The sequence below is a fragment of the Lonchura striata genome, chromosome 6 (genome assembly GCF_050655825.1).
Source record: "Lonchura striata isolate lonStrDom1 chromosome 6, ASM5065582v1, whole genome shotgun sequence".
NCBI lineage: Eukaryota > Metazoa > Chordata > Aves > Passeriformes > Estrildidae > Lonchura > Lonchura striata.
The window spans coordinates 28,851,303-28,876,914 of record NC_140708.1 but is presented as its reverse complement, the minus strand read 5'-3'; the positions used below and the strand labels follow the sequence as shown (position 1 = coordinate 28,876,914).

Here is a 25,612-nt window from a genome sequence, read left to right as displayed (position 1 = left end):
ACCCCATGTCCCCCAGTGACAATGCTGAGGTGAGGAACATTAACCCAGATGGTTTTACACACAAGCAAAAGCAGACAGGTTAGATTTATCACTGAAATGCCAAGAGCAAAATTGAGCCACACATCTTCCTGGCATGCTGGATCACACAAGCTGTGAGCTCACACCCCCTTACCTTTCCTCCAAAGACCAACAATAATCCCATCACAGAACAGCCCACAGGTCACAGCTCCCAGCAGCAAGATGGGTTCAGACCAGGCTCCTCCAGTACAGAGAATTACACACAGGTCTTTCACTTCTCCTGCCTACTACAGACACTATAATAGCCCCAGTAGTGAGGAAGAAACAATACCTCTGAGGGATCTTGGTTTCTATTGCAGCACTTATTTACATGTTTTATTGTGCAACTAATTAAACCAAAAGAAAGAGCCACCATCATTGAAGCTGTGTTCTTTAAAAATAGCAGCAGTCGCTCCTGGATGTTGCAGTCAGCCTCCTCCATAACAAGATCATTAAGCAAAATCTGAGTAGAGCACTCTGCTCTCCCTGGGGGCAAGAAGTGAAATGACTTGTTCCTGGATCCCAAAGGACTTAGGAATTAAATAAATGCTGAATCATTCAGCCTTGCCAACAGTGGGCATTTACAGAGGCAGAAGAGCTGGGTCCTGCATAGCTCTGGTTTTGTATTTAGAGTACCTACAATGAGTAAGACACTCCAAGCTTGGTATTTCAAAGCTGGGCTTCTACTCACTAGGGTCTACACAGGATAATCACATCTGTTTGCATACCCTGTTTTCCCCTTGCCTCAAGTTCTTCCTCTGTAAAACATGGGGCTAATCATATCCACATCTCAGTGGAATGTTAGAGGAATACAGAATTGTAATGATATGGCCCATAAGGCACTGACATCAGTGGCAGCTTTTTTAAGTACCCAAAATACCTGGCTTTTTCCAAGAAAGTTACATTGGGATGGTTTTTTCAGCACAGAAAAAACGCTTTTCTTCTTTGACTTCAGTGATTTCTCTTAAGAGACAATGATTACTGAAAATCACTATTTTTAATGTCATCAATCCCTAGCAACTTGTTACAACAGATGGTTGCCCAGAGAGGTTGTGAAGTCTCCATTCTTGGGGAAATCAAAACAAAACTGGGAGTGTACCTGAGCAACCTAGTCTTGATGATTCCTGCTTTGAGCAGGAGCTTGAAGATCAAGAGGTTTCTTCCAGCTTCAACTATGCCACAATCCAGTGTTGCTCTGCCAATTTCTAGAGCACAAAGGCACCTGAGTAAATCTTTTGAAGTGTTAATTCATCCAAAAGACAAGAATCTTCTCTGCCATCTTAACAGTGAGAAAAATCAATTTGTAAGACTTTAATGTACTTAAAAGCAGCATAACTGTAGCATTTCCCCAGGAAAGTAAAACAGGTACAGCTGATGTTTCTTTTGATTATAAAACAGTCTATATTTAAAAACATGTCATCAACAGACCAGGATTATTTGCAACTTCTGGACAAAGATGCAAACATTTATCAAATCTTTTCATTTGTTCTTTCCAAGCTGGCTTGGTCACAGAGTAATACTCTCCAGAAACTCACTGTCCATGGACAGTCAAGGCAGAACTCTACACTCCTTATTTCCCACACTGCATGGAAAGCCAAGTCTCTCTGCTTTCACTTGCATCACCCTTAGGTATCAGCAAGGGAACTCTTGGTCTCCACATACTCAAGTGCTGCTCTTTTAACAGCCAGGACACTTTCTTCTGTACCAAATTTCTTCTCATAATCCAGGTAGCGTTTGAAGAAGAATTTCATCTTCTTTGGTGCCAAGCTCAGGTGTATGACCCTCTCAAAGATGTCTCTGAAAGAAACCAAAGTGATTCAATCACTCTGTTTGTGACAGCACTCAATACAAGCCTGTATCCTGTCTTTTAACAAAGAGCAGAAAGTCCAGGAAAACATTCAGGGGAAGTTGCTGCAAAATGCTGGTGCTTGAAGAAAGAGATTACTGACAACTGGCCAAAATCTCTAAGCAGAGGCCTTCCAGTTGCTTGCAGAACTCTAAGGCTGCTGGTCAACTTAAACAAAGATCCAGACACCGCACTGGACCATGGATTCATTAAGTGGATGTGGAAAATTACTTTCTTTTGTCACGTCTCAGGAAAAGAAATGGAAAAAAGATGTTTTTCCATTTTTACAGTACAAGATACACAGACTGATTATTCAAGATTGATCTAACCCTTCAGATACAAGGCAATCCCTGCAGAGGGTCAAGTGAACCTGAGTGCAATGCCTCTAGTTTCTGTCATACAGGCCACAACTTACAAGTCAGTTCCCCTCTGCCCTATGGAACTCTTTGGGGTCTCCTCAGTCCCAGCAAGGATAAGCACTTTCACACACGCCAGTTTTGTGGGAAAAAAAAAAAAATCTCTTTTGCTGTGCTGTGGGAAGCCCTAGACAACCTCATACTGCTCTGCTCTTTTCAGGTGTGTTCTGCCCCTTCCCAGCCTGCCACAACTCACCGTACTTCCTTCTGGCTGCCATGCTTGATCATGATGTCCATGTAGATGGACCAAATGTCCGTCCGCTTGGGATAGCTGCTGAGGGTGCTCTCAAAGAGGGCCTTGGCATGTTCTGTGTCCCCAGAATGGAACTCCAGCTGTGCAAACCTTGAAATGACATCCACATCTGGAAAAAGTAATGACATGTTAGCAACTCTCTTCCACGTGATCAAACACAAGTGAGAATTACACAGAACAGAGGCAGGCACAGGGACAGCACCATCACTACCCAGAGACAAAAGGCTCTGTTGTAAAGAGGCTCTGGACTAAGGTGGGATCAAAGTAGGAGACAGAAGGGTCACAGCTGACTTCCCATTTCAGCTCCCCGTGGGAGAGAGAGGTTTATTTTTACAAAATGACATATCATGCAGCACCCATGGGCAGCCCCAGAAACCTGGGCTTAGAGACCAAGTGAACTTTTCTAGAGGCCTGTAAAACTCAAAACTGCCTTTGATTTGGGTGCTTTGCTTTTGTGCATCACAGCAATTTCTATCTGGTGCCTTTAGCAGAGGTGCATTTAGCAGTGACATCCAGCTGGAAAGTCGCCCTCCCCTGAGAGTCAGCTGGCTGCACTTTTCACTTATTACAAATGCTGTCACAGGCAGAGATATCAGAGAGCAGCCCATCCCCTGTCTACATTAAGGTCCACAATAAGGCTGGGGCAGAGAGCTTACGTTCTTTGGTGGGCAGAGCCTTAAGAGCACGCTCCAGAAGCCGGTGGGTAGCCTCAGCCTGGCCTTGCTTCAGGAGGAAAGAGGCATATTTCAGCCACACTGATTTCTCCTGACGAAAACGCTTCAGCATTGTGTGGTACAATTCCTCTGCTTGCTGGAAGGAAAGAGTTGGGTTAGATCACACATTCACAACAAAGCCTTGTAGGTTTAAGACTCTTATTCTTAGGCTGGGTGTCTCTGAACACTTATGACATAAAAGCAAGCATCAATGCATCTTTGCCCACTGTCAATCATAGCCATTAATTCCAGTTAAGAACAGGCCCAACATCTGACAGCTGGAAGCTTACACAGCCAGCATTTGCAGTTTACTGGCATGCCTGAATGGGATACATGTCAGGGATCTACTTGCACTGTCTTACCTTGTACTTCTCAGAACTGGCATAGATGTCACACAGATGCTGGAAGACTTTCAGAGGTTCATTGTATTGAACTGCTCTCTCAAAGACCTTCATCAGTGTCTCCTCAGTACCATACATGTTCTCCAAGTTCAGCAGAGCTACCCAGACATTCAGCTTCTCCTGTTCTTCCCTTAAAGCAGATGTGAACAAGAATATTCAGCCTTTTGGCAGTCTTCACCAGGTTTTTGCAAACTACCCTATACAGCCTCACTGACTTGTAGCAGGCCTCCAGGACAAGAAACAGGATATACTGCTCCTTGAAACACCATTTTTGAAATAGAGCACAGCAGTTGATTCACACTACAGTTTTTATCATTGTTCTTTGTAATTTAAAAACCAGAAGGTTGAGTCAAGAAATCACAATATACTTAACCATGCAGTAGAGATGATTTAAGGTACAGCCCTATGGCAAAAACAACAGAGCTTCATAGTTTTGTTTCATGTTTTGATTCAAGGACATCACTGACAGCATTATGTTCTTCCAAACACTTCTGACTTCCCAGAAGAATGTCTGTCCACTCAGTGACACCTTCAGGAGTTCCTGAGCTCATAACCTGCAGCAGGTCAGCTGTGGGCCAGTGGTGGTGACTCAGGCCAGACCTTCAAAGGGCCAGCTGACAGTTGTGCTACCATTTAATCCTTCTGAGCTCACTAAAACAGACTCAGTCACTCCACACACACAGACTCACACTGATACTACCAGTGTTCTTCCACCACAACTCCCCCATCATGATTTATTCTTTGGGGCAAAGAAAAGCAGAGCTCCATTATTACCTGAAACAGATTGTTTTAAGTGCTCTCTCTGCCACAGCTCTGGCCTTCTCAATCTCTGTAGCCTGGAGGTGGAAAGCCATGTACTGCAGCCAGAGGATGGAGCTGTTGGGACTGCCCAGCACCAGGCGGTCGAAGTCATCTGCTGACTGGGGCTGCCGACTTGGGTCCATTAGAGCTGCCTCTACTTTGCAAAGCTCCTTCTCTTTCTTCTGCTTCTCCAGCTCCTTCTCCTTCTTTGTTCGCTTCTTTAGCTGAAGGAGCAAAACAGGAGGACTGAGGAAGGGCAAGCACTTTGTGGAAGAATAAGCAGGCCCAGCTAAAGCACAGCTAGACCTTAGTATGTCCAAGGCTAAGCAGTTTCCACAGGAAGAGATGAGGCCAACTTTTTAAAAGAGGATAAAAATGGTACACACCCCCCACTCCTTCTTACACAGTTCACACCTCAAAGAGCAGCAGTACATGAAATCCCTTTTTTCTAAAATGAAATTCATTGAGGGACCAAATATTTTGCTAGGTCTGGCATTCCAAATGCAGGATTCACACTTCGCCCTTCCTTCTCATTCTCCATCTTTACCCTCCAGGCCAGTACTCACCATCACCCTCCTTCACTCTATAAAAATCCAACACAATTTCTCCCCATGTACAACTGGGGCATGTTGCTGGATCACTAGGGTTACTCAGGTCTAAATTTGGAACCCACAGTGCCACAGTTCTCTGCCTTGTTACCTTGGGCAATAAAGCATCAGCCACGCATTGGCTTTACAGAGGTGAGTTTTGAGGGACAGGAGAAATCCTGAAGAGCAAACATGAAAGGAGTTCATGAACTTGTTTTTGATATTGCTGAACTGCTTTCACTGGAAAACCCTTCTAAAGGCTACAGCATAAAAGAAGATTGGTTTTTGGTGCTTTTTAGTGTTCTAGTAAATAAGAGGACTCCAGTTTTTCTATAAATTTATGACACTTAGGAAAGTAAAAAACAGAGCTAACACTGAATAATAAAATGGTTTTTGTTCATGAAAACATTTGTTTGACTCTAAGTACTTATTTTTTAACATGTCAACATGAGAAAACCTGGTTTTCATGCAGCCATGCTAAAATCGTGCCTTTTCTCCTCTGCTTCAGAGGTACCTGCTACTAAAGTCAGTGTTCAAAATAGCTGAGTAAGTTTTGTGTCAGCTGTTCAAGATGTTCCCTTGGTTTAAACGGCTTTGCTACAGGGCAGACACACATGCAAATACCAGAACATCACACTACAGCCATTCTGTGGTGTCTTCTGTGCAGACAATACAATTACACAGTACCTTGAACTGCATATCCTCCTCCTCCTCACTCTCTGAGCTCTCTTCCTTCTGATCCAGCACAGGTATATCCATTGCATTGTCTTCTTCCCAGGTGAAGCCCACGGAAACTTGCAGCCTGGGAGCTTCACCAGGCTTCCTTACCTGTTTGGAGGAAGACAGAAAATGCCCTGGGTTTTGATTTTAAGTTTTTTAACTGGGATCAGACAACTGCACTTTGCTTGTGGCATCTCTCCATATTCAGTACTATTGACTTCTTGTATTTACGAAAAGCCTATCAGCAAAAACATTAACTCGGTGACCAGTTTTGCTGTAATTCAAATTCCATCCATTTCAAGCCATTTTCAGATGACACAAACACCAGCCTGTGTCACTCCTATCTGCAGCAGTATTACTTACTGTCTTAAAGTCAAACTGACACATATCAATAGGGCTAGAAGGCCATTTCAGGCTCAGATTCTCCTCCAAATTTCTCACCATAGATTTCTTTTTAGCTGCCTCTTCCTCCTGATCATTCTCTTCCTCCTCACGGTAATACACCTCAATTCCACTGTCATTTTCATCTGCTGGGCAGATCTTCCTCTTCTTTGGCTTTGCCTCCTGCAACAAGTGGAAATGAGTGGATGGTGAAGGGCAACAACTGTGCTGATCTTAAAGGCAATTCTGATCACAAAGTAAAGAGCCTGGCAGCAGAGACAGGGCAATACCCTGGCACAGCATCTCCCACTATTCCCTCGCCTAACAGAGACAATAGAGAATAAACCACGCCCACCCAGATGGGGTGCAAAGACCAAAGGGACAGGAAACACAATTGGACTGTTACCTCAGTAAGCTCCCACCCAAAAGGAAGTTTTTGATCTCTGTAATCTCCAGTGCAATTTAATATTTTTTTTCCTAGTCTACATAATTTCTCAGCCTCATCCTTCTGGGATAAGACTGGGATCTTCCCTGTCACTTCAGTATTTGAACCAACAACGTCCTTTAGCATATTCTGTGCAATCACACCCATACCTGACCACTTTCATCATTTCCTCTTCTCCTTTTTGTCTTCAGCTTAGGCTGTTCGCTTTTTTCCTCATAATCTGCCTCTCTTTTCTCTTCCTCTGCTCCATATTGTGGTAGGCCTAGGGATTCAGGCAAGACACTTGGCATCCCAGTGTCCTCAGGCAGGAGAGAGAGCTCAATATGTTTCTGTTTTCTATTTACTCTGTGGTGCATTGTCAGGAGTAGCAGGAGAGAAAAAAAAAAACAGAGCATTTACAATCAATGACTGCAAGGATCTGAACTTCTTTCAAACCTTCTTGTCTTTTATCCTCCCTTTTCCATCCTCTCCTCTCTTCTAATTCACAGCCCCTTTTAAAGAATCCCTTTTATTGGACCTACCCAAGTACTTTGGCAGTGAGCAGTTTTCCTTCAGGCAAGTACTTTTCATATAAGGAATGTTTCTGTACAAAGTATGGGGAAACATTCTGGAACAGGATTCGGCCCAGGAGAGAAGTGGACAATCTGAGAAGAGGAAGAAAACCAAATAAATAAATATTCTACAGCAGGAGGAAAGAAAATTAAAGTGCATTTGTGGTACCACCAGTTCTATAAAGTGTCTCACTAACTTTCCCTACTTTAATTTCACAGGCTCAAGACAGTACCCATAACATCTTGATTCTCAAGAGTAAATTAATTTTGCAACCTCACATTATGCCAGACCCAAACAAGATTCCACAACTGCACACTCAAAAGAAGTTCTCCACGACACATCATTTGCCAGAATAATTTTCTCAGGTTACTCACCCAAAGAATATACCCGATGGAGTGATTGATTTGACATAGCCTCTCACTAGCTGGCCTTTTTTAACATCTTTAATACTTGTTATTTCAATATCCTCCACTTTGCTGTTTATCTTTGGATTTAGCCTAAAAGAAAAGAGAAATTAAAGTACTCATCTGAATAATCCACAATCTGCTCTGGATAGCAGAAAATAGATCAGTATTAACAACAGCTAGTACTCCCTGGAAACCATATTGGATCAGAGTAACCCTTCAGTTTATTGAAATGTACTAATGGAATACCTGCAGCTCTGCCAAGCTCTACCTAGCATTAGGGAATACACATGCTGCTGCAAACAAAGCCAAACACATCAGCCTGGCTTTCTCTGACACTAAGAAAATGAGAGTGAAATGCTGTCTGAAATTTTGCACAGCATTTGCTTCATGTTGTCCCCACTTATTTCTAAGATACTTAATTCCACACTTTTGCTCCATATGGAAGACAAATCAAGAGGCTCATTTTTAAGAGACATTTAGGGCTAAGTCTATTATTTAATCTAACCTGTTAAAATGCAGCTGAACATTGAAACATAACATGTTTGTATTGCAAATTCAGTGATAGAACTTTCTTCCCAAATAAGCAAACAAAAAAGATAAGGCATGCCTAGGAACTGTGACAAACAGAAATTATATCTGAACCCACTTGAGCAGCTTTATGTTAAGTGTCAGACCCTTCAATGTTTGCTGATTCACAGCAAAACACAGAAAAAAAATCTTTCTGAAGTAGGAACAAATATCACCCCTTTCAAAAATGCATTTGTTTTTCTTTTAACACTTGTCACTAATCTTCCCAAACAAATCACAAGTGTATTTCATGATAGTTTTTTTCACTAGTAGGAAATCAACAGACTAGAGGGATGATACATACCGGGATTGCCTGAGAGATAACTGGATTTTACCATTCTCATTGGAGAGGATATAGCACCTGCATGGCAGAGGATGGGGAGAAAAGAGAAAGCTTTTTTACATGCTAAAATAAGCCACAGGTGGAAAATAAATATTCACAGTAGCAGAAAAAGAAACAAAGCACTCTGTTCCTTCGAGCACTTTCTGTCTAATACAAACCAGCATGACACAATAGTTCACAAAACTAGATAAAGGGCTTTTGAAACATGTCTACTTGATTTACTCAGTCTCTACTGCCAGTACAGAACAGTTAAAGATTGTTACATCTGAAATCACTTGGCCTGTTGCACTCTACAGCATTCCCAACGAATATGTGAAGCAGGGAAATGTGATTATTTGTGTATTACAAATGTAAAATCAACTCAATTGCCAAACAGCCCACAGGAACCACTGCAGAGCCGGGATACCTGGCTACTCTTAGCCCCATCAGCACCTCAGCTAACAGAGCAGTTACTCTCAAAAAGACAGTCCATGAAGGCAGCTGAAAAGGGGCTTCTTCATAAATGGAAAATACGAGACTTTCACTCAAACGTATATAAGGGAAGTCAGCATCACTTCTTAGCCCCAGACTGACCTTATAGTCTGGGGCACTACCTCAAGGCAGTGACAAGCCTGTCACCAAAGGAGGATATTTCTAAGCCTTGCAGCTTGAAAGAACAAGGTAGACAATTACTGACCTGACAATCTTGCCAACTTTGAAGTTCCCCAGAGGATTATCTGTGTAAGTATCGTTCAGGTGAAAGATGCTGACTTTGCCAGTCTTCCCACCTGGCAGCGCAATGGTCAAGCCAACGTGTGGAATCACCTTTCTTATCATGCCTACGGAGATGGTGTCCTGCTCCAGGGACTGAATTCCTGGAAAAGGTGGAGGGAAAAGGCTTCACAATACTTCAAAATATGAAGCAAGAGGTAGTAAGTGTAGCTAATTTGAGTTGCCTAGTCACATATCAAACCCACGCACTTTTGGTAAGGTGCAGTCTATGCAACCTCTGTTCACAGCCATGTTTGCCTTGGCAGCACAGACAAGGTCCCTTAGCTGCACAATTCCAATATCCAGAGTAACTGACAAATGTTGATAAATGTACCACCTCACGTCTGAGATTAGAAGGGAATATGTTCAGAAGGGCTCATAGAAGGGCTTCAGTCTGAGACACTAGGAAAGTGATTCTTTATTCTAGAGGTCTGACCTCACTTGTCTTAGATGCTGCTACATCTAGGTCAGGGTTCCAGGGGTTAGTTTTGCTCCGCAGGGAGGTACAGCTTGGCACTGAAGTGTAACATCTTCACCCGAGGGGTCAATGCAGGCCCAACTCTGAGTAAAGCATCACATGTGGTGGGATCCTGCTGTTAAGGCTCCACAATACCTGTGAGTGACAAGCAGAGGTTTCTTTCAGTGGCATCTGTTCCAGTCACTGTAGCTGATATTGCCTGGCCATTTTTAAAATTCTTTTCTGGATGTTTTAAGACCTGGAGTAAAAGACACATTTACACTTATTTCAAGAAAAGAAGCTTTGCACAACTCTGATAGTGTTTCCCCCATGAACCTTTACACTTCCTATAAACATATTTGATGTGCAGTTGACTGATAGCTCAGCACTGCTTCGATGGCTCTGCTATCCTGAGCTGAACTAGCTACAGGCACAGTACTTGCTTGTCAGCAAGGGGCAGCAATGCCTAAAGGGCAGAGCAGTGAGTTATGAGTTCACAGAGACGTCAAAAGTGTCTGCAGCCATTACTTGTGGCTAAGCATATGGGAAAAAAAAGTCTGTGTAGCTCACTAGCAACAGCCTCTTACCTTGGTGTTCAGAGACAGCAGCAGGTGAGGAACTCTTCCTCGAATGCCAGGGGTGACTTCTACCTCCAGCCAGTTTTTGAGCATGTTATACTAAAAAGACACCAAATAACCAGAGAAGACATGTGATACCTTGGGGCAAAAAAAAAAAGATCTTCCCTGGCAGAAAATTTTCACTAATTTTCAAGGCTAAAAAGACCTAGACCAGCCTTGGCTTCTGCTTGGCATTTTTACTTGGCACCAAGCAAAAATTGTGGCTTGGATTCTGTTCTTACAACCACAACACTGCTGTGGTTCACAGACAAGTGCACACAGGGGATCAGCAGTGAGTGTACTTTGTGCTGGTGGCATACTCAAAGGCCCCTTTACTAGAGCCTGCTGGCAACAAACAGGCATGTCAAAGAGGACAAGTCAGCCTGACTCCACCAAGTACCAAAAATTTTTGTTTCCTTCCTCTATCTTCTCTGTAAGACACTGCAGTTGCCACGGGCTGCTCTCACAGTTAATGAGGAGCACAGTCTTCAATATTTAGGTCTGAGCTAAGGCCCCACAAGGGGCCCATTTGCTGCCTCCCTTAGCACACTTCCTAAGAAGACTCTGATCTCACCTTCTTTACAAAACAGGTGACTGTCTGTCCAACATTGTAGAGTCCAAGTTGCTTGAGGGAACTTTCTTCTTTAAGGTTCAGCATTGCTGTGAATTCCCCTTCTTGTTCACTGTTTGCAAAAGAAGAAAGAGGACATCAGTAAAAAAGTTTTGGTCCTAAAGATGAAGATGGAAGTTAGAAAACCAGGGGAATGTGGTGAGCTAGTATTACTGTGACAATGTCTTTCACCCCTCCCCACCTGCATTTTTTCTGCCAGGAATTAATTGTTCACTGATCATAAGAGGAAATCTTTCTGACAGGAATAGACACGACAGAGTTCAGATTGGCAGAACCTGAAGCCATAAGGACATTCAAAGGAAATCATGTGCTAGGAGAGCACTGTGATATTTAACACAGTTATAGGACCCAAGTTAGTGAGAAAGAATAAGAGGCCTTGCCTCACTGCATACATGAGGAGGTCCTTGCTCATGGCCAGCTCCTTCATGAATGAGTACAAAGGATGGGACATCCAAGGATACAAGGTCTGTAAAGCTGTGCAGACAGCACAGAGGCCAACACTTACCTTGGTCGAATGCTGAGCTCTGGAATGGATTGTGTGAAGTGTGGATGGGTGATTGGCAGGCACCTAAAGGAGAAAAGGATCAAAGTTGCTCATGATGTCCCCAGGCCCCAGTCACTCACATTTAATGCCTCTGCACTGGCCAAAAAAGCCCTCTAAAACTACAAGAGCCTTCCAGTTCCAGTTCTTCCTATGACTATTTCAGTAGCAATTTAGATAACCAAAATACCCCACAAAATTTAGTCCCTTGTGCCTGTATTTAGGGCTTCCACTGGATCTTAAGAGTTTAGACATCCTTTTTTCTTGCAATCTATATTCAACATAAAAATATTTTTATTAAAATAAATAAACAGGTAGAAAGCTAATTTACTGAAAGTTGGATCCAAGATAGAATATAATAGCAGATTTCTTCAGGCCTCAACTACTCCAGCAAAGGCAGCTGTAACAGCATCTGCTGACAGAGGTCCTAGATGACCTGAACTGAAACACAAACTGTTTCATCCTTTGCATTCCTCCAAAAGCAATACCATGTACATGTTTTCCCACCTGTGAGTATTCACATCTCTGCCTCCAATGACTCGAGCAGTCACTTTCTGTCCGGCTTTCAGAGCGGAAGTTGGAATGGAGCCTATGGGCACTTCATCCAGAATCCGGGATGCATGGATTGAACCTGTCAGCTTGTCATCAATAGCAACAGTGACGTGGGTTGGTTTGACGGATTTAACGGTACCGGTAACAACATCCCCCGGGGACAGCGAGTGTTTCACAGCAGGAACCATCTCCTCTAACGCTGTCTCTGACTCGTTCCGCACCCTTACAAAAACATTCTTCTTGGCTGGGCCCTGTACTGCTAACAAGACTCCGTGGTTGTTCTCCTTCACTGCTTTTAAGGTGGCAGAGATTTTTTGTCCCACCCTCAGTTTTTCCGAGTCGAAGCGGAAGGTGTCGTTGAAGTGGCAGGCGATGGGGACAGCTGCCAGCTGGCCTGTTTCCAGCAGAGACGCGATGGCAAAGTGCTCTGTGATGTGCTGCACCACCGCAGAGTGCTGGGAGTTCTCCCGGAGCCGCTAGGAAGAAACGGACAGATAGAGTGACTTCTCCTGCTGAGATTTGGATTCTTTCCACTCTACCTCCCACAGTTCTAAAAGAGGAAACAGCCCCCCATGAAATTTATTAATCACCTACAGTTTGCCAGACAAGCAGAAACACGCAAACTCAAAAACTGAACATATACTCACTCGCTTGGGTCTTTGCTTTAACACTTCTTCCCGAAGAGAAACATACACTTCAGACGTGAGGGCATCCACATGAAGAACCAAGGCCTTCCTTTTCTCACCAGGAGCAATATTTTTGTCTACAAATGAGAATAAGGAGATTATATCCTGATGACAATGAAGAATTCTGAGCAACTGTGATAGTGCTACATGACAAACACGAAAGGTTTAATTCCTGAAGACCAAAGACTGCTTAATGACTATTGTATCTAAACCAAATTAGTACCAAACATACAATAAGTCTGTTTAAGAACAGATTCTCCCAACGTTACTGGCAATGAGAAAAAAAAAGAGAGCTTTGTATTTGGATCTTTCTTCTTTGGATCTTTCCAAGTCTGATCTTTCTTGGAAAAACTAAGTTGATCTTATGAAGACACAACTCTTAAATAATAAAGACAAGGCTGACTAAAAACAAAGGCAAGATAATATAAAATGATTTTCCTAATATTTACACAAAACTATCATCAGTCTATCTGTTGCTAAGGAAAAAAAAAAGAATCTCTTCTGACACAAAAGTGCTGTGGTTATTACTTCTGATTAAGTTAGAGGTTTATCTTGCTGTCACTGGCTTATTCATTACTTCAGCAAGTAATGTTTGGTTTTGCACAATACCACACCTTTCTTTAATTTTTGAATTGGAAAATGACGGTCCTGTTCTAAAGTAATTGATTTTTTGATGGAAAAATTGACAGCAATTGCAGACAGGTATTCCTCGGAGTATGCTATTTCTAAAGGAAGAAGGAAAAAAAAAAAACAAGAAAGGTGGAGCTTGTATTCATACTTGTCTATATACAGTATGGTTCAACTAAGGATCTCTGAGCACAAACTAGATGCCCAAAATATGAGATAAGATTAACAGAGGCAATCAGAGGTTTATATCATATTTTCTGAATCACACAAATGGGCCAGCAAGACACTGGGAAACTTAACTACTCTTCAAGGCCATCCCTACTCTGATCAGACTTCTCCCTATTAGTTCCTCATCAGCAGAATTCATTTTAGGAGAGGTTTCACAATGCAAAACTGAAAACTAACACAAGCAAAGGAAAGACCCTCACCTCCCAAATGGTAGCGGGTGGCAGTTACAGTCAAGCCTGTGACAGGGCTGCCACTGAACAGTGCTGAGCCATCCTCCCTCACATCCTGCACGACCAGATGCACCCTCTTTCCAGGCACCAACTCACAAATGCTGGGCTCTCCTGAAGAAAGGGAAGAAAAAGTGGGAAATCAGTTTTATTTATGTTGTTGCTTCACAAAACAAAGACAAACCTTCACATTTACTCAGTGGTACAGGAAGCATTAGTCTACCTTCATAAGGGAAAACAAAATCTAGGTTCCTGAATCTGTAGAAATACAAAATAAATTCTAAGAGTTAATCAAAGTAGAAACCCTTTTGTGACATTAAGGACCTAATAATTTTAGAGAGAATATTTTCCCATCTCATACAAACACTGATACCCAGCACTGCAAAATGAAAAAAGTGAAAGCAAAACAGATTAACACTAGAAGCACAGAACATTAAAATATAGGAAGAATCTAAAAAAACGAAGTCAGAATTTGATAAAAAACACTTGAAAAACAGTGTGTGAGAAAACCCCTGCTGGAGGACCTACAATGCACGTAGGTAAATCTATTTGAACAAACCCATCCTCATGTGAGTACTGTGTTTGTTGAGCACTTGACTCAAAATCAATGCAAGAGGCTTAGGAGACTTCAATGAAAAGAGCAATTTCTTTGGCTTGTTCCAGCTGTACTTAAAAAAAGCCTCTTGTCAATGGCAGACATTGCACACACATCCTTTTTCTAATAAGCTACTTTGGGAAGTGAAGTCTTTGCTTGAACTGAACTTTCTTTCACTTAAATGTTTTTCTTTTCTTGTTCCTCTAGAGCACCTTTTTTTTTTTTTTTGACCTGATACCCTTTAGCAGAACATTTACAATCTTTACCTCTTCTCAACAAGTCCCTGATTTCTTTCAGCTCCTTGAAATATTGATTCAGGAGGCCAAAGCTCTCTGCAGCAGAATCTCCTGAGCTGCACTCAGACACCTTCAGATTGAGGAGCACACGCTGCTTCTCCTCATCAATGCTCATCACCTTTGCAATCACAGTTTGTCCCACCACAAAGTGGTCCTTGGTGTCTGTCACAAACTTGTCACTCATGCTCTGTGCAAAGGAAACAGAGAGCAAGGTTACTCAGCACAGCTGGTACTGATCAACCACCCACAGAGCTGTTCAGAATGGTATGAGTTACAACTTCATGTAAATGCATAAGTGAAATTAACAAAGACTAAGAAAAAGCCATCAATTAAAATGAATTACTGAGGTCACATGAAATCCTTGTTGAAGCTTAAATGAAGGCCTTAATTTAATGTTGGAAGTGATTTAAAAGGCAAACCTAAACCCTTTTAGCCTGCAGCAGGAGGCTGTGCAAATGCAGGGCCTGCAGCCCAGTTGCTCCCTCCTCGTTATTGAACCTTTGCTAAAACTATGTTTCAAGCAGCTTGATCATACACATGCTGCTTACTGAAGTGGAGGCATTGCTTACCACTTTAGGTGCCAGTCCTGTCACACCAAAAGGGAACTCCACAAACACTCCAAAGGGCATCACATTCCTCACATAACCAGTCAACAGCATCCCAGGCTGGATTTCAGAGAAGCTTCTTACAACTTTCTCCTCCTGTACAGCAGAAATCACTGCAGACTTTCTACTCAAGATCTGAATAACCAGTTAAGAAAAATGGGAAAAGATGAATGAAAGCAAGCACAATGCCAAGCAAATCTCTCAGTGGTGCTACCATTGGGCTAAAGCACTTGCTGCAAGTTAGAGAGTACAGGAGAGCTAAATGCTGTAATTCCAATTTCTGTCTTGGTCTACCTACACAAAAAGTTAGCAACTCAGGTCTCTTAAACTGCTCAACATTAAAGATACATGCTTCACAGTAGCAGAAATATCAACTTTCCAACAATTCAGTTCAGATTTTCGATATAAAAATAGCTCTTTCTTTCCTAAGGTTGCGATAGGTTTAACAGCCCAGAAGCTGGTTGGGAAAACAAGTCAGCTCACAACCCAGTTCTGAAGAGATTCTAGCCCCAGCTGAGCCTCACTTCTAGAACAACTCTTTAAAGTATCATTAGCATGACAGGCACTTTCACTCCACACTAACTACAGTAATCTTATGTTTGTAGCAGATGCTCTGGAATCCTGAGATACCTCCTTCCCCATACTTTGTTTGCCTGGTTGAGATGGCAAAGGATACAATGTGCTCTCCCTTGTCACTTAGATACATAACTCTGGGCAGGACATCTCCCTCTTGAAGACAGTGCCATAGGAGCTTGGACATATCAACAAAGTCAGAGAGGTGCAGCATGGGGATCCAGGCTACCACATTGTCTTCATCTTCTAAGATGGAGACTTCTAACCCATTATCTTTCTTCTTCAAGATTCTCACATCAACAATCTGAAAAGAGAACAAGTAAAGTGATATAAAATTCCAAGTGTTTTTGAAGTCATCTCTTTTGATGCACAGGGGATGGAATGTGATATGATGTACTGCAGGGGATCTGACGTTGCATCCCAGCTATACATGAAAATCTCTCACATCAACAGGGCTGAGCTGAAAAGCACGTCAGCACTGCAGGTAAAATAAAAAAATTCTCAACTCCCAGAGAAATAAAGAGCTGAAAACACTCTCTTGGTTGTGACTTTTCATTTATAGGGCAAAGGGAGTAATTTCATCAAGATTAGAGCTGTGTTGTTCCTGCATTAGCAATACGTGCAGAGAGTTGGAAACTGTTTATTGCAAAAACAGGAAAACATTTCAAAACACTTCTCTAAGGCTTTTCTTTTCCAGGGAGTAAAAGCAGCTGTTTTTGGAGCAAGAAAATCAGCAGCACCCAGAAAATAAAAAAAGGATTCCACCTTAGAAGTAGGAGCACTAATTGGTACCTCCAGAAGGACTCTCCTGGGACTCCTTTATCCTGACCTCTGAAAAATGAAATATCATTTTTGATCCAGGAGATCGACCACACAGTAAGAAATGCACATTTAATGCTAGTTCCTGATCACTGTCAGCTTTCTCAAAGTAAAATTGTTCAAAGTGATACCAAATCATATGGAAGATGAGTAGGAAAAGGCTAAAAAGGAATCAGCCACTGAATTCAATACCTCTCCTATTTGGTATTTCACTTCCTGTTTCTCCTTTGGAGTACATTTCCATTTGTCCTCAGGGCCAGGCTTGCTTGATAATCTGAAGGACAGCAAGAGTCTTTCCTGCTGAGGCTCACATTTTAAGACCATTACTTTAAGAACCTGCAGCAAAACAAAAAAAGTATAAAACACAAGTTAAGTTCAGCTGACCCTACTCAGTTTGATACCACTTACAAAATAAGACAGGGACATACGTACACAGTACACTTTTCTCTCATGCCTGAGGACAGCAGGCCAGTAGCTGCTATCATAGACAACCACAAACAAATGTGTGTCTGATCACACAGGGGGAAAACAGAAGTACATCATCATTATATGAGCTTGTAAAAGTATGTATCAGGTCTGTAGCAGAATTGAGAATAAAATCCAGATCTCCAGTCAAAAATTCTGACTAGAAAATTACGTTTCTCCTAAGCCAACCAAAAAACAACAGGATTAAAGACAAATAAATTCACAGAAAAAATAATGAAGAGGGCTGAGATCTCTGTAACTTTTCCCACACAAAAAACTGTGAATAACACAGTTCCTGAAGTGCCTGTACTTTGAAACCAACAGGATAACCAGAGTAACACTGAGACAGAAAACATCATCCTTATGATTCTGTAAGTTTTAACTTCCTTAGGAAAAACAGCAACCTTGAACTCCAGACTTCTACTGAGAACCAAGTCACATGATCGTGTTCTCCTGCAGAACAGAGAGAGCCTACAAACAAAGGCAAGTCAGACATACCCAAAGAAGAGCTGCCCTTTTTACAGCCTACCCTGTTTAAATGGAGCACAACTAAGTAATAAAGTGAAAGGACATAAACATCTCCTGGTGGAGCTGGCTCCTCAGGAAAATTCACATTGAAGCCAACTGCAGATTTCTCTTTCACATTAAAACACGTGGCACAGCAGAGGTACATTAATTACCTGGCCTTCATAGAAGACTTTATCTGGACAAGATATGGGTTCGGAGCCCAGCTCATTCTTGGGTACCAGACCTTTGACATCATTGTAGAACTTCACAATGCAGCCAAACTCCCTTGCACACACTACAAAGCCATGTGTGATCAGGCCTGGTTTTGCATCTTCATAATTTGAGAGGACTGGAAGCTTTGACTGGACAAGACTTTTCTTTAGAGTAAGAATCAGCTTCTTTCCTTCAGGATTGCACTCTAGCACCTACAAGAATGGAGTACATAAGTTCAAAAAACATGTCTGCCCTTGCCTGATCAATCCAGCTGCTAAATATGCAGAAGAGAAGAGTGCAAAGCAGCTGAAGAGTGCAAAGCAGCTCTCACCCGACACTTGACTTCATCTCCTATGTTGTACTTCTTCTCAGGCTGCTTCAGGATCACATCAGAGAGATGGAGGGATGGCACAAGTCCTCTAATCCCATCAGCCACTTTCACCTGCATCCCAATGGGTTTTAGAGAGTGAACTTTGCCCTAGAACCCAAAATAGGAGAAAAATTGGTAAATTCAGTATGAAAAGCAGACTGTGGTCAGGTAGGAAACAGCCAAGACACTACAACACCTATAATCAGCACATCTAATAACATTAAAAAAAAAAAAGTAATCTTAGACCAAACTACATTCCACCTAAGCTGACCAGTTAACGTTTATATACTTCATAAGGTTGTTGTATAGCCTCGTTTCTTTAAGCGCAGACTACTGCAAAATCCCTATTGATGCCAGCAAATTAGAATTGTTTCCAGAGACATATCCAATACAACCATGACTCAGACATAAAAATCATAATGAGTAACTTTCTGCCCATCAACTCATTGTGATTGTTTAACCATGAACTTTGACTGCAAGGCAAGTTTTTGTTTCTTTCACTCAAGTCTTTCTAAAAATGTACTTATGGCCACAAATAAATGACTGACCATAGATAAAATTTTATTGCCTTTGCCCCATTATGAATAAAAACATTAATAAAATGGGAAAAGTACTGCATTCCATTAATCAAGTCCTGCAAGACAAGGTTTTTCTCTTTTTCTTCTCACTAGTTTGGATCAGAAGTTGGATACACACAGTAGGCAGAAGGAGTGCACATTGGAAAGACCACTATCTTAGGCAGAACATGCTTGGGTCCTTCAGAAGCTCACCTGCACCACATCACCTGTGTGGATATCCTGGTATTGCAGAAATCGTGCTTCAATAATTTGGCTAGAGAAGAGACACAAAGAGACCAGTCAGTCATCTTGAAGGAAATCCAGGATAAGACAAGACACTGCCATCTCTGACTTGTCCCAAATATCCATTATTCCACACATTCCCCAGTGTTCTACAACTCCAGAGCTGTGTTTTCTTCCAACTGACCAATCTTCCAAATCATCTCCTAGGACATAAAGTTCAGGGAGGTTCACTAGACTCCATTCCAGGTGACAGTCACAGTTATGGCCTCATGAAAGGATAACCCATTATCTGCTTTGCTTAAAGCCACAAAGTTGGAAGTACTAAGAGGGACTTCATGATCTAAATGAGCTGCAAGATCAAGGCTGAATTTCCTGCTGACACATGGTCTACTGACACAATAATGGCAGAACTAATTTAGCCTCCTTGTGCTTCAGCTCACCAACAATAATGATGATGTCCCAATTCCACAGAGTATAGGGAATATGTGTAGGATGCCCAGACAACCTGATATGCCACAACATAGATACAAGCCAAAAACCCCAAATGGCAAGTTCCAGTCCAGCAAAGCAGTGTAATATTTTCCACTCTCAAACATCTTTCGAATTCTTCCACAAGTTTTCTGGAAGAGTATCATACTCACTGCTTCAGAGATACAATACACATCTCATCCATCAGGCTGTAGGCAATGATCCGACATTTATGTTTGCAACCTTCCTTAAAGGCCTCAGGTTTAAAGGATTTTCTGGTTTTTGAAAGATGCTTCAACTAGGAAAAAAGGAATTATAAGTGAGTGTTTGGAAAGTGGAAGCACTGATATGGGCCTTAGGTTGCAGTGGCAGCATCTGACAAATCTGTTCCTCTAACATTCTCTTTGTGCAGGTTTCACCAGCTCTTCCACAACAACCCTACTACATTTAAATTCAAAAAAGGGGATGTATCATTTGACAAACACCTCATATCCTATCTTAATTTTATTGTATTGCCTCACAAAGAGGATAAAGGCAAAAAATAAAACCCTCTCCTAGCCCCCTTTCCCAGCAGACTAAGACAGATATGGAGGACTTGCCTCACCAGCCTGGCACTTACCCGTGCAAATGCAAGAGTGCCATCGTCAAGCTCAAAGATGGCTCCAAACTGCTTGTAGAAGGCTTTCACCGTGGCCTCCTCCAGCACTGCCCCCATGCGCTGGGCAGGGAGCTGGCGTGGGGCTCCCCCGGCGTGCAGGAAGGGCGGGCGCAGCGTGAGCCGCACCGCCCGCGACGTGGGGTGTACAGACAGCACACAGGCCTTCACCTGGGAACACAGCGTGCTCGTTGAACAGAAGAGGACAAAGGCACCTCACTCATGCTCATAGACATTCTGCTTGGTACCTGAACTCTCTGTCCACAAGCGAGCATTTTCCAGTATTGCTACTAAGATATCACTTGCTTCTAACAGCTTCACCAAGGAGGGATTTTTGCTTTTGTCTATTGTTTACAGACTAGGCTAGTATCAGCTTTAAAGTAGCCACAATAGTAATTCAATTAAAAGATATGAAAGAAGCTACAAGCCTTAAGATTTCAGAGATAATTCCACAGAAATATTGGAGAAGGTAAGAGATGTTGTAAGCAAAATAACAACTCCAAACATCCTCCATCCTCCTTACCACTTGATCTGGAGAATAGCTCATGGATTTCTCTGGGTCTATGTGCATGAAATCCACAATGCCAGTGAAGTAAGACAGAAATGTCAGTTTCATCCCAAGTGGGGCCACCTAGGAAAAAGGAACAAAAAGATACCAAAAAAATTTCCACACTCAGTTTTCATGCAGCACAGAGAGCAATTCACACATTTCAAAAAATGGCAGTTAGTGTTATTCAACAAGCACATCACAAGAGACAGAAAAACTGCTAACAATTCTGTTTTGCATATTCTGTTGAAAAAACAATCCTTCCATTTTTTGATAATACTGTTTGTATTCTGAAGACTACTGCTATCCTGTTGAATAGTTTAGCAGTAAAGGCCAGAAAGCTCAAAATTAATCCTGTTCTGCTTTGAGCTCCATCAGCAGCTTTAGTCTGAAGCCTTTGTACTCAGGGCATCACAACCAGAACTGTGATCAGACTTCAGGTGAATGTGGTGGAGAGAAGTGTCTAGCAGATTACATTTGCTACTGCTAAGTAATTGAGACCAACCAGAAATTTTCCAGGGCATAAGCTCTCATCACTGCTTCATCTGTTTCCTGCCTTCAACAATGCTCAAAAGACCAACCCAACAAAAGAAACCCAAACCAGAGCTTACCTTCTGCACTCGAGCTTTCACCACCAGCCCTGGCAATAAATTAGAGAGTGTCCAGTTCTGTCGCTCTGTGGCAATGGATGCAGCCACCTCTGATCGATCAATGGACAAACAGACCACCCTGCCCTCATTCTTCACTTCCACAATGAGGCAGTTCAGGTTCTCGCCTATTTTCAAGTCAGGCCCTACAAAGATAAGTCACAACATAAAACCTCTACCAGGAACACTCAGTACTTCCTCCCACTCTTTCCAAAGCTTTTACAGAGTTCCCTCTCAATCTACATGAAGTTTACTGCCAGCAGGGCTTGGAACGCAGTCTGTCAGATCACAGGTGAAACACAAAGGTTTGCTGCAGACCAGCCACAAAACTGCTGTTTGCAGCAACCTGCAAAGACCCCACCTTGACCCAATGCCACCAAGGTGCACTAACATCACAGGTATATCCCTGTCATTCTCCACCTCAATTTTAACCCATCAGATCCTCCTGCACTACTTCTTACCTTTCTTGACTGCCTTGATGTAATTTTTGGCTTTCTGATGAGGCAGGAAAGCATGAGTCCCAGTGACACCAATATCTATGAGGTAGCCATGGTCTTCCACACTCAACACAGAGCCAGAGAGTAGCTGTTGGGAGGAAAGCATTACAACTCAGCAATGTAATAAAACGGCTAGGTCTTCACAGAATGAACATATGGTAAGAGATTTGCCACCCAAGTACTCCCTTGTTTTGTATGAGCAGAGAACTGATCTTTTCAGAGCAGTAGCAAGAATACCACATTATTTTTATTACACAGTTCACCTAGCAATGAGGTCTTAACTCTACCTTTATCTAGCTATAAACATAAGGAGCTCACAAATTAGTAGGAAAAGAATTGTGATGCTCAAAACCAGCAGGTGCATACAGTCATACAGCTGAAAACACAAAACAAACAACCAAGCACCTCTGCAAGCCATGTTATATATCTGTAAAAATTATATATTACTCTCTGTAAAAATTAGCAAAGAAACTTACTTAGAAAGAAATCACTAAATAACTTGGCCACATTGAAACAGAATAAAGTTAATTAATTTCATGAATGACAACCTGGAGACAAGAACTAAAGCCACCTTCTCATCACAGGTCACTTCCATGGTGGGAGCAGCTCCACATTCTGCTCTGATCCCATGTAAGGACAAACTGAAATGCAAGAGCCCAGAGAGGTTGTGACAGACCCAGAAAACTTACCATGCCTGCTGTTAGTGCTGTAGAGTTCAGGCCCTTGTTGACCTTCTTGGGGTCAATCGATAACTTGACACTGCGGCGTCCATCGTCACTCTTCTCAATGCTGGTCACAGCGCACCTGACCAGTGTCCCTGGAGAAAACATGTCTGGGAGAGAATTCAGCTCCTGCCCAGCAACATGACCAACAGAGACACACAGAATTTTTACAATGTTAAATAACATAAGGCTAGAATTTCTAATTGAAACAGATTTTGAAAAACAAAATCCCATGAGAAAGTCCTGCTTCTCTGTAAACACTTCAGTAACAGGCAAGAGACGCCAGAAACACCAGGATCTCAATAGAGAAGCAGGGGTGACACTATGTCATATCAGCAAGACTGAGAGTCTTTGCTTAAAAACACTGTGTGGCCTGGAGTCAGGGGACTGCAGCTGAGGAAACATCTACAGAGTCAACAGTGACCCTAACTTAGCTTCCCCATTCAGCAGGGAAAAACACCACCAGCAAAAGGGTAGTGTTAATCCCACATTCCGCAACACCTCGGGAAAATTTAGGCACCACTGACACCAGAGAGGCAGGGTAACTGATTATTTAATTTTATTTTTTTCTAGCAGTCAGCTGTTACCAGGAAATTGCAAAGTTTGCTTGGAAAATCCAGTTCTAAACCAAGGTTAGTCAATGTCAGGCTCCTAAGCAAGACCTCAGGTTTGGTTCTGAGGTACTAACAAAATTCCCTAGCTCCAAGCACAAATCACAGCCCCAGTCCCAGGTCTCACCTCTGGGACTTCTCCTTGTGCCACCTGCTTGGTCAGCAGTTTGCTGTAGGCATCACTGATCTGTGTGACCGGCACAAATCCAGAGAGGCCGTTGGGCAAACTGATGGCGAGCTCGTAGTCACTGACCTCTTTTATACAGCCCAGCAGCAGCATGCCCTCACTGAGCGCCTGGAAAGCAGGAGAAATAGCACACTACAGGTATCTTGGCAAGTCAGTGATAACAGGGGGATAAGCAGCTAAGTTTTGTACTGGATCACAGATGTATTTGGCAGGTTTAGGGAGGGAAAACATGCCATTTTTATGTACCCAGCAAAGACAGGCACACAAAAATCAAACATTTATGCACCAACCTCAACTGTCAGTGGTCCAATTTTCATAATATTGTCTTTAACATCAGCTTTAACAGTTTTGTCTGCCTTGAACCTTTTCTGCTTTTCTTGATCCTTCTGGCTCCTTTTTCTTTTCTGGGATTTTTCTTCATGTTGAACCTAAAGCAGATTACAAGCATGGAAGGTTAAAAAATAAAAGTGGATAAAGAAACAAACTTTGCACTATGGCGGAACTCTGCTGCCATGAATAAAATACTGATTTAGACAAAAAAAGAGAACCATCTTGCTAACTGTCATCTGTCTACATGCATGTCTTCCAAAGTATCTCCTTTGGGCCAAGGCTGATCATTTATAAAGCTGAATCTTGGGAATGGAAAAGAGTGGTACAAGAGATGTGCACCACACTCTACTAACAGAAAGACCAACTTAGTCTGCATCCAGTAACACCAGGCCCACCATGCAGCACCTCGGGATAAGATGCTTGTGGAAAGTTCAAAAGCTACAGCCTGATCAATAATTTTGACTGAACTTTCTCAGTCATATTCAAGATGTAACAGATATCAGGGATCTTTCAGAGGTCAGGAGGATGGTGGCTGTCAGCAGACATTTCTTTTTGGGAGTCCCTTCCGTAGTTTACTGTAGAAGTAACAGGTAGAGAGGGTTGCAGTCAAATTCTGACAGTGGAAGAGCTCTGAGAAGTTAATCAAGAACATGCAAACAACATACATCAAACAAATTGTCCCGCTCTGACTTTGGCTTGCGTGTTTTTCCCTCTGCAGGTTTCTTCTGGATGCCCCCACGAGGAAAGTTTTCTTCCATGGATGCCATGATTGCACTGCTCTGGGACAAATGACAAAGCAGAAATGAAACATACAGTTATTGTGCTTGTTCCTCACAAATACTGAGGTGACATGAGTGAAATACCCCCAAAATAAGAAAGACTTTGGATGGCTGCTCTAACTAGTCAGTGACAAAACAGAAACTCGCATCCAAATGGATTTATTTAACACTTGACTACAACAAAGTGTTGCAATAGTCTATCTAAATATGCACATACATAACACTTTTTACTACTGCACAGTTCCACTGAAGTATTACAGTATTAATTTTTAAGGTATTTAGATACATCACATATACATTCATAAAACTGCTTTAACCATACGTTGCCTAAACCAGTCTTTATTATAGCCAGCGGCTGAATTTACCAGCTTCAGTCATCAAGGAGAAAGCTGTGAGCAAAACACTAGATAAGCTTGGCCTGCATATTTACTTTTTGAATGCTACTTATTAATTACTTATGATTAATATAACAACTTACAACCTCTTTGTCTAAGCCGTATGTATATGTATATAAAATAGATGTTTAACCTATTTCAATCAATAAACAACACCTTGCTTATTAAACCACAATTCACTTGTTACCACTCCTAATAAAAGTAGTTGCTACTACTATATTATCATTGCTTATGGCATTTATACCATTACTTACACCATTGTTTATTATTAGCCAACAGTACTTCCACAAAAAACAGCGCTGAAACCCTACGCTGTCAAACTTGAGGCAATCTGTTAGACATACAAAACTTCTTCAAGTGGAAAGCACATGATAAAGCGAAAGCCGTCAAGGCGCGCTTCACCTCAGGGCTCGCTCAGGAACACACACACCTCCCACGGCCGGCAACCGGCTCCGCTGGAGCGGGCAGGGCTGGCACCTTACCTGCCCGGGGCTGCTGCCGGGGGGGAAGAGCGGAGCGGGACCGGGATCGGGACGGTTCCCGGGATGGGGACGGTTCCCGGGATCGGGACCGGGATGGTTTCCGGAGCGGGAGGCGCACGCGGCGCCGAGCGGAAGTGACGCGCAGGGCTGAGGGCGGAGGGCGGCGGAAGTGGCGCGGCCGCGCCTCGGGCACCCGGCGGGGAGGGGCGGGGCCGGGCCGCGCCCCGGGGGCCGCAGCCAATCG

General features: G+C 42.6%; 1 protein-coding gene across 2 annotated transcripts; it reads right to left on the bottom strand.

The window, feature by feature from the left end:
• Positions 1-1,337: 1,337 nt before the first annotated feature.
• Positions 1,338-25,538, bottom strand: PDCD11 (programmed cell death 11). Of its 2 annotated transcripts, none has more exons than XM_021536317.4 (36): positions 25,369-25,538; positions 24,378-24,491; positions 23,673-23,810; positions 23,323-23,490; positions 22,552-22,713; positions 21,827-21,950; positions 21,330-21,511; positions 20,695-20,802; positions 20,136-20,342; positions 19,690-19,814; positions 19,019-19,079; positions 18,210-18,356; positions 17,839-18,090; positions 16,886-17,029; positions 15,978-16,178; positions 15,266-15,436; positions 14,667-14,883; positions 13,779-13,919; positions 12,685-12,800; positions 11,993-12,513; positions 11,450-11,512; positions 10,888-10,996; positions 10,284-10,373; positions 9,853-9,955; positions 9,166-9,343; positions 8,451-8,507; positions 7,547-7,669; positions 7,142-7,264; positions 6,770-6,965; positions 6,236-6,358; positions 5,762-5,902; positions 4,461-4,711; positions 3,648-3,816; positions 3,229-3,382; positions 2,516-2,681; positions 1,338-1,854 (listed from the first exon to the last, which is right to left on the bottom strand). In XM_021536317.4, exons 2-36 carry the CDS (start codon positions 24,477-24,479, stop codon positions 1,683-1,685), a joined length of 5,505 nt encoding a protein of 1,834 aa, XP_021391992.2. In that variant the 5' UTR covers positions 24,480-24,491; positions 25,369-25,538; the 3' UTR covers positions 1,338-1,682. The 2 variants fall into 2 exon arrangements, with proteins under 2 accessions (XP_021391992.2, XP_077640804.1); XM_077784678.2 differs by having other exon boundaries at positions 24,378-24,486.
• Positions 25,539-25,612: the final 74 nt, after the last annotated feature.

What these genes read in the sequence shown, in the direction of transcription:
- PDCD11 (XM_021536317.4), bottom strand. Translation starts at nt 24,479, where the DNA reads ATGGCATCCATGGAAGAAAACTTTCCTCGTGGGGGCATCCAGAAGAAA. An exon ending in CACCCGCTACCATTTGGGAG is followed by an intron (nt 12,801 to 13,778) that starts GTGAGGGTCTTT and finishes TCTCATTTGTAG; the next exon opens with ACAAAAATATTGCTCCTGGT. An exon ending in GGCAGCCAGAAGGAAGTACG is followed by an intron (nt 1,855 to 2,515) that starts GTGAGTTGTGGC and finishes GGTTTCTTTCAG; the next exon opens with AGACATCTTTGAGAGGGTCA.